At 37.4% G+C, this 8,884-nt stretch overlaps 1 protein-coding gene across 5 annotated transcripts in view; it reads left to right on the top strand.

Annotated features, from left to right (window-relative positions):
* Positions 1 to 3,893, top strand: part of LOC107712399 (cold-inducible RNA-binding protein B-like) — a 7,484-nt gene extending 3,591 nt beyond the window's left edge. The window contains exons 1-6 of one of the 5 annotated variants that reach the window (XM_016517637.1): positions 8 to 116; positions 224 to 330; positions 1,823 to 1,967; positions 2,073 to 2,196; positions 2,683 to 2,738; positions 3,184 to 3,893. In XM_016517637.1, coding sequence (XP_016373123.1) covers positions 17 to 116; positions 224 to 330; positions 1,823 to 1,967; positions 2,073 to 2,196; positions 2,683 to 2,738; positions 3,184 to 3,197 — 546 coding nt within the window. In that variant the 5' untranslated portion in view covers positions 8 to 16 and the 3' untranslated portion in view covers positions 3,198 to 3,893. Of the gene's footprint in view, positions 1 to 7; positions 117 to 223; positions 331 to 1,822; positions 1,968 to 2,069; positions 2,197 to 2,682; positions 2,739 to 3,183 lie in introns of those variants that run through there. The other 4 variants (XM_016517635.1, XM_016517636.1, XM_016517639.1 and 1 more) reach the window with 4 other exon arrangements.
* Positions 3,894 to 8,884: the final 4,991 nt, after the last annotated feature.

The raw sequence follows: 8,884 nt of genomic DNA, 5'->3' as shown, positions 1-8,884 counted from the left end.
GTGTTTCTAGCTCAGAATGTCTGACGAAGGAAAGCTGTTTGTCGGCGGCCTGAGTTTCGATACCACCGAACAGTCGCTAGAGGACGCCTTCTCCAAATATGGCGTCATCACCAACGGTAAGTAGCCAATCATTGACGCGCTGTGTTGCCGCGCTGCTTCTGATTGGTTCCGGCGTTGACTGCGATTTGCATAAGCCGCTCATTATTATAATGTCTGTTTTCAGTTCACGTGGCCAGAAACCGAGAAACCAACAGATCCAGAGGATTCGGTTTCGTGACCTTTGAGAATCCAGACGATGCGAAGGACGCACTTGAAGGAATGAATGGAAAGGTTCGTTACGGAGTCGCTTGTTTCCATTTGGGTTCAAATTGGGGGTTCAGGCTCTTTTTAGGGAGTCGGTTCATTTGACTCGGTTCAGCAGCACGAACCGACTCCCAAACGGCTCTGAGTTTAGTTCCACTTCTGGCTTTTATGATTAAGCCAAATTCAATAATTGTCATCTAAATTATGCAGTGTATAATTGCTGAACCTTATTTCCAGGATTTATTTTCCTTATTTTTTGGTATTTGAAGGCCAGAATAATTTGCAATAAAACATGATTGAGTTTTTTTTTGTGTATAAACCTGAATAGTTTGATACAAAAATCTGAATGTATTTTGTAAAACTATTGGTACAATATTATTTCTAGTTTTTGTACTTGGAACCTGAATAATATTGTATAGAAACATGAATGTATGGTGGGAAGAAAATTGACTCAGTTTTTCACCCTGAATGTATGAGAACTAAATAATAATGTGCAAAAAGCATCACCATTTATTTAGTTTATAAGGGGTGTAACTGATGACATGTTTCGGTAGGGACAATTTTAGATATTTTTTAACCCAGCTCAAAGATGCTAATCAGCACATGGTTAGCTAGCACAGTTCTAAACATGTAAAAATTAAATGTTATGGAATAACTCTCAAAAAAAAGTGCTTAATTTTAAGAAATTGTGTTCGGTAGTGACTTTCCTTAAAGTTAGTTTTATTTATTTTAGACTTGAACATTTACCTCAATGCTGTGACCCATCTACTCGCACCTCGTAGCTATAAGAGGAATATTTGCTGATCATAAATGCAGGGGTGTGGTTAAAATCCGTCTTGGCCAATAGACTAAAACAGTAGTGACATGAGAAATATGGGACTTTTTATATACATTTTATTTATTTATTTATATATATATATATATACACGTGGTTTCATAATTTACAAAAAATATTTAAAAAATTGAACTACTTTTTAAAAACCTAAAAGATAAAATAATTTTTCATAAGTTGAAATTTAGGGGTTAGGGTTCGGAACCGCCACCTCCCAATTGAAAGTACCCAATAAATGATTTTATATATACTAAGCTTACATTAATTTGAAATATTATTGTGGGTTTCAATAGATAATAGAATGATCTTAAATGTCTAAGATTTGAGAACTGAAATGCATTTTAAATGTGTCTTTTGGTTTTTAAATATTAAAACTGTCTTTAGAACTCTCTCATTGTGGTCACATGACGATATGAAACTATACGTCTTCCGGGCAAAAGGTGTAGTTTAAAATTTTAACTTATTCTAACATTAAAGGTCTCGAGTTGTGTTTTGGGCCATTATGCTTTGACAGTATGTGAAACGAACTAAAACCGACAGCACACTCGCTTAATCCCTTAATTTATTTTAATTTTATTTAATAACATTGGTCATTCACACGCGGCCAGGGGAGTGTCCTCAAGTTGTGCTGGAGTCTCTGGTTTATTTCCACTCGCTGGATGTTTCTGACGCTGTGTTTCGCTGTAGTCTGTGGACGGCCGGACGATCCGTGTGGACGAGGCTGGTAAGGGTGGTGGCGGTGGAGGCCGGTCCGGCGGTGGATCCTACAGAGGTGGAGGAGGACGAGGAGGTGGAGGAGGAGGCTTCTTCAGAGGAGGACGAGGAAGAGGAGGTTCGAGAGCTGCTGCTCTGTCAGCAGTATTATGTGATCCTCAGATTCAGGTTTTTTGGTTGTCTAGTTGATAAACTCTGTGTTGTGATGTCTTGCTCGTTGAAGGCGGAGGCGGCTATGGAGGTGGTGACCGCAGTTATGGTAGTGACCGAAGCTACGGCGGCGGTGGCTATAAGAGCGGAGGAGGAGGATACTCCTCTGGAGGAGGCGGAGGCTACAACAGAGACAGGTGTGTGTTCCTGCAGATGCGCAGCACCATTCAGTGCGTCTTTAGATTGCAACAAAAATAGTATAAGCTTTAATGTGAAGTACTTATGCAAACATCAGAACACCCAATAACCGCTTAATCTTTTGTGTTTTATTCAATAATGGGTGTTTAAAACACATGCAATTGTCACTACTTAAAAAAAAAAAAAAAAAAACTTTATTTGGACAACTTTAAAGATGATTTTCTCAATATTTAGATTTTTTTGCACCCTCAGATTCCAGATTTTCAAATAGTTGTATCTCAGCCAAATATTGTCCTATCCTAACAAACCATACACCAATGGAGATATTATTTATTCAGCTTCCAGATGATGCATAAATCTCAATTTCAGAAAGTTTACCCGTATGACTGGTTTTGTGGTCCAGGGTCACATGTAGCTTTTTTTTATTTATTTTTTTATTATTAGTATTATTAACCTGCTGTTAACCTGCTGCTTTCTTGTTTCAGGAGTTCTGGTTATGGCGATCGTGGCAGCTCTTACAGAGATGGTTATGATAGTTATGGTACGTATTAGTTTGCTCCGCTCTGAAATCCCCGTATAAGCATGTCGGCTGTGCTCGTGTCGCCGCGGACGAGTCAAACCGGCTTTTCTAGAACTGTGGGGTGAGTTAGTCACGAGTCAGTTTAACTACGTACCTTTGTTTTCTTTGTTCTTTTTTTTTGTATGCATATAATAAACCTTAAAATGCTTTGAAATGGCTCAGTTTTAATTTGGATTTAAAGTTTCCGGCCACATAATTGGACTCGTCACATATTGCAGAGAATCTGAGTAGAGTCGTGAAAGCCCAAACGCAGGACACTCAAACCCTGATCGTCCACGTCTGCCCGGTTGCTCTCCAAATCCAGCCCGGTCGATCTCATGTTTGATTAGTGGGTTAGTGGAGGGGTTGTCTGTCTTAAACCTGTTGAGATGCTTGAGTGTCTTCATGTGTGATACTTCCTCCTCAGCTGTACACGAGTAAAGCCCAAGACCCGACGCGTCAGCGGCCGAGCGTTTCTAAAGACTCATGGATCTGTTCTTGGATTTGTTGTAGCTGTTCTCCCTGTTTCTGTTCTGTTCTTGTATTCTGAGGGAAAGGCCGCTTTCTGTTCACCGGCTGTGAATGAATGAATGAATGTCTGTCGATGGGTTCCTCTCCTGCCTCGTTTGATTCCTTAAACTCATCATCCCGAGCCTCACTGTCATGTTAGCGCTCACCTGTGCTTCTATGGGGAGTCCAGAGAGCGTTGGCTCTCCTGTTTATGTTACTGATGCGCAGCCGCTGTCATTACGAGCACGGCTCCTTCTGTTAGCTGTAAGCCATTGATTTGTCCATGTCCCGTATCCAAAAAGTCACTTCCTTTCAGGCTGGTGAGCTGCGCATTGGACGGCTGGCACTGGCGCTGCGGTTCTTGAGCCTTGCTGAGGTATCTGTCTGTCTGTCGCTGCTCCTCGCACCCTGCATTTTAACCATGGACTCTTGACTAATCTATCTATCAATCATTTACTTGAAAGAGAACCAGAAATTGTTAACAGTACACTCCAGAACTGGGAAAGAAATCCTTGTGCTCTTGTTTCCTTTGTATGAAAATTTGACTCACTATTTTGTTTTATTTTTATTTTTTTGCTTTTCAATTGTGGCTTCATGGAGCCTATTAAACGAAACCATTTGTTCAAACGCTTTGAATTCTGTTGTGCCTTTCAAAATCTACAAGATGGGGGATAAACAAGAAATCACTCGATTAAGTGCAGGTCACATTACACAATGATCTTGTTATAAGGAAAGTTGCATTTAGGAGTTATCTAAAATATAATTTAGCACATCTACTGTAGCTTTGTTCTTGCATTGTAGTTCTGTGCTTAGCTGCAGGTGTATAGTTACTTTTAATGCTTTTAAAGAATTAAGTTCTTTAGAGAGGTGTTCATAAAGGGATAGTTCACACACCATGCACAAAACTTAAGTTTCTCAGTCATTTACTTGTAGTGCCAAACCTGATTGAAGAGCGTTGGGGACCAAATAGTTTTGTTTGCGTTCACTTCCATTATATGGCCAAAAAATACAATGGAAGTAAATGGGAACCGAAGCGTTTGGTCGCCAGCGTTTTTATAGATTTTAGACTATTTGGAATAAAATTAGGGCAAGTGCATTTAATTCTTGGGTGAACTGTCTCTTAAATTGTAGCGAGAGTATCCTACAGGTTCAGAAATATGGGTTTAATTTTGTAGCTTTCTGTTGGCTTGGTTTAAATGTGACCCAAATGTATTCTCGACGGGTCAGTCTCTATAAGAATTGAAAGATTTAGCACTGCATGTTATTTCCAATGGGAAGAATAGATGTTTAAAGTCCTGTTAATGTCATGTAAAATTTAATAAATGGTTATAAAAATACAAGTACTTAAATTAACAGCTCAAACATGAAGAACAGCAGAATTCTAAACTGTAGAGTTTGTTTGGCTTTGAAGACTAATTGGGTTTGTTACTGAAGTGTTGCACCTTGCTAACTAAATAGAGTTCAAACATGTTGCACGACTGCCTGTGTCCTCATGATCAAATGGAAGAACTGAGTTTAAAGGGAATAACCTTCACCAGTGCTGCTAGTTAGCTGAGTAGAGTGAGTTATTGAGTGTGTTTCACCCAAACAATGCTTGATTTGAACCCAAGCGCTCTGGATGAGTTTCCTCAAACACGTCCTTGGAGCTTGAAGCGTTGCATCTCCTGAAGTGAATCCTGACTCTGGCTGCTCTGTTCGTTAGCCTGTGTGCGCGAGGTAACCTTCCTTTGCTCTCCTGTTCACTTTAAGTTTAAGTATTTGTAGCTCTGACAGCACAGCGCAGATCTTAAGGCCTCTCAGATGCGTTAAATTCCCACTCATTTCTCCCCATGCATTGCCAACCATTCTAGAAAGACCTTAAATTTAACCTTCAGTGTCTCATCAACACATTTACTTTCACCAATGTAGTTCAATTTGAGAAACGCCAAATTAGTTCCAAAGACACTAGTTAGTTATGCACTGATGTCTGTGATTCCTGCGTTTGAGTGTATAAGTTTAAGTGATCTGTCTTTGGTTTTGTTCAGGTTGAGTTCCCGTCGGAAGCCGTCTGGGGTTTGGAGATGATGAACGGCGTTTGTTCCACTGAAGGTGAAGCGTGAGGTTGGTGGAATGTCTAATGATCTCGTTACTGATTCACTGAGATTTTTTTTATTTATTTACTTATTTAACCAGGAAGGTCCCATTGAGATACAATATCTCTTCTTCTGGGAGTCCTGGTCAAGATGGGCCGCAAACGACAAATAAAAAAATGCACATCACCACACAATGAACAAACAAAACACAATTTTCTAAACAATACAAATCCTAGTCAGGTGTTAAAACATGTACACTGTTTTATATAAATGAAAAAATCGTTATCTGTTGATCTGGTATTATAAATATTTGTGCAGTATGTCAACAAACTAGATGTATACCGTGGTAATTTCCCCACTAAAGCTTTTAAAATAAAAAATAACGTGTTTTTTTCTCAAGCACAAAGAAGTCCAGTTTGTAATTTCATATAAATTACAGTGATGTGTGCGGACACTTGTACCAGTAACAAATCGTAAAGCAGAATGATGAACTACATCCAATTTTTTCAAAACATTCAGAGATGCATGCATATAAATTATATCACCACAGTCCAATACTGATAGAAGAGTACTTTCTACTAAACGTTTACGAGCAACATTTTTTTTAAACGAAAATGTAAACCTAACGCTGGTCTCAATTTCTTTAAAAGACTTATCGATATGAGAGCTGTAAGTCGGCTTATCATCGAGCCAGATGCCGAGATATTTGTAAGATGCAACCCTTTCAATCTGTGTACCATTTAAAGTTTGAATCGTAAAGTCATTTAATGACAATCTGGACCGTGTAAAAATCGTGTATTTAGTTTTTTTAGCGTTCAACACTAATTGTAAGTTACCAAGAGAAATCTGAAATGCATTCTGCCGCTTTTAAAGATGGAGCCATAGTGTAGATTATAGTATCATCTGCGTAAAAGTGTACATTTGCTGGCTCAACTAATTAACCAAGTTCATTTATATAGATAGAGAATAAAATTGGCCCCAAAACTGATCCTTGAGGAACACCGGTCTTCACTATTAAAGGAGCAGAAACATAATTATCTATGGACACGCATTGAGTCCTTCCAGTCAAATAATTAGAGAACCACTTCAACAATATATCACTAAAACCTACACATTTAAGCCTTTGCAACAAAAGATCATGATTCACAGAATCAAATGCTTTCGATAAATCAAAGAGTTCAGCACATGATTTTTTTTTTTTATCATCCAATGCAGTTATTATATCATTAGTGACTGGCATTGCAGCAGTTATAGTACTATGTCCTTGTCTAAAACCTGATTGAGTCTGACATAAAATATTATTAGCTGACAAATAGTACTTTAACTGTTCATTTACCATAGATTCTCACACTTTAGCTGTAACAGACCATCTTGAAATAGGCTGATAATTATCCAATACCCTTCAGTAATGGCCGAATAATTGCAGACTTCCAAGAACTTGGTATCAGACCACTGCTTAAACTTAAATTAAAAAGAGGCAATAGGTCTCGCTATTAAGTCTGCAGATATTTTTTAAAAGTAAGGCTCTGTTTGATCAGGGCCAGCAGAGTTTACAATATCAAGGCTTTATGAACCTGAGACGGGGAAATAGGTAGAAAATTAAAAACATTTCTTTATACAACTTGAAGAGATGGCCATATTATCTTTACCATCAAACCAGATGAAGTGATTGAACTTGTATTAGTAAAATGTGTATTAAAAGCTTCTGCTATATTATATTTATCCTTAATTTCTTCATTATTTACCTTTAGTAAATCGGGAGTCTGCATAGACCCGGTTGACGATTTTATCAGCTTCCAAAATTTACTAGGATCATTAAAACTTTTATTTATCATACTAAGATAATACTGACTTTTTGTATTTTTTTTATCATTTTGGTACATTTAATCCTTAGTGCTCTATATTGTTCCCAATCACTAGCGCTATTAGTTCTTTTAGCCTTGGTCCAAGCAATATTTTTATAACATATCACATACATGGAAAACCTCACTATTATACAAGTCATGTAAAAAAGCTTGCTCACTAAAGTTTTTAGTTTCTTCTAAAAATAAACTTAGACATATATAGGTAGCACTGTACAATGATCACTTGCATCATTACTAAATATTCCAATGGAAGAATACTTGTGGAGAATTTGTAAGTGTAACATCAAGCAATGTAGACTTGGCCATATGTCTTGAATTTTGATTTTGAATGTCTTGAATTGAGGTTTTACAAAGGCTTGACCTGTGTTTTGTGATCTGATCTGGTTTCTAGTGTAGATGATGGAACGATGGGCTGAAGATGAAACCGAGGACCTGCTGTGATTGATGGAGGTTCATGTTTAGTCATTTAACAGATGCTTTTATCCAAAGCGACTTACAAATGAGGACAGAAGCAATCAAAATCAGCAAAAGAGCAATGATATGTGACCCTGGAGCACAAAACCAGTCATAAGGTTCAGTTTTTTAACTCCTGTGCAGTTGAAAACCCTGTAACGCCTCTGGTTTTCCTGCTCAGACATGACCGTGATGATGTTTTATAATCACCAAATACTGGATCTGGCTTGTTTTCTTTCAGTTAGCAGAGGTTTAGTGTTCTCTTCTGGAGCTGTTTGATCACAGGCCTCAGGAACATTACTTAATGCATTAACTAACAGTGAGCAATGCATTTCTTACAGTATTTATTCATCTTTGTTAATAAAAATCCACCTGTTCGTTGTGAATGATTTCAGGCTAGCAATCTCAACAGATACAAGTTTTGATTTTAAAACTGCATTAGTACATGTTGAAATTAATGATTTAGAAGAATTTTTATTTTATGTAAACTAATTGAAGTTTGTTGTGTTTCCTAGGTTTCACTGATCTGAGCTTATGCTGTTTGTAAATGAAGAAAACATGTTTTTGTTTATAATTTTGACTTAATAAAATTTGAACGCTCACACTGGTGTGCTTTAATCAGGTTTGTTTTGAAACGCTTTTATTTTGTTCAAAATGGCACAGTCACACAGCAGTCTAAAATGACCGGCCTACAAAAAATAGCTTATGAATTTCTCATCATGCTGTATTAAAACCAAATATTGGGATTACATTTTTTTTTCTAAACTTGTTTGCCATCAAATAGGAGAGAGTTTTGTTATTTTCTAAACTAATAAAATAGTCTAGTTTAAGAAAAAGCCTTTTTTTGCAAATCTTTAAAGGATTAGTTCACTTCCAAAATAAACACTCTCCACTTGTTCCAAATCTGTACGAGTTTCTTCTGTTAAACACAACCGAAGATGTTTTGAGAAATGTTGACGAGCACCATTGACTTCCACAGTAGGCTGATGGCATCAATGAATGGACTTTAACTGGAAAAATGACTCTTCGTAACTGTCCTCTTGCATTATTGACAAACTATTTTCCTGTCGACACTGTAAAGCTGCTTTGACTTGATCAGACTTGTATGAAGCGCTTTATAAAGATGACTAGTAGGGGACAATACTGTGGAAGTCAATGGTGCTCATCAACTGTTTGGATACCAACATTTTTCAAAATATCTTCATTTGTTTAACAGAAGAAAGAAACT

The sequence above is a fragment of the Sinocyclocheilus rhinocerous genome, unplaced genomic scaffold (genome assembly GCF_001515625.1).
Source record: "Sinocyclocheilus rhinocerous isolate Xijiao unplaced genomic scaffold, SAMN03320098_v1.1 scaffold1830, whole genome shotgun sequence".
Lineage (NCBI taxonomy): Eukaryota > Metazoa > Chordata > Actinopteri > Cypriniformes > Cyprinidae > Sinocyclocheilus > Sinocyclocheilus rhinocerous.
Note: the sequence above shows the minus strand (reverse complement) of the source record. Positions and strands in the feature narration are given on the sequence as shown.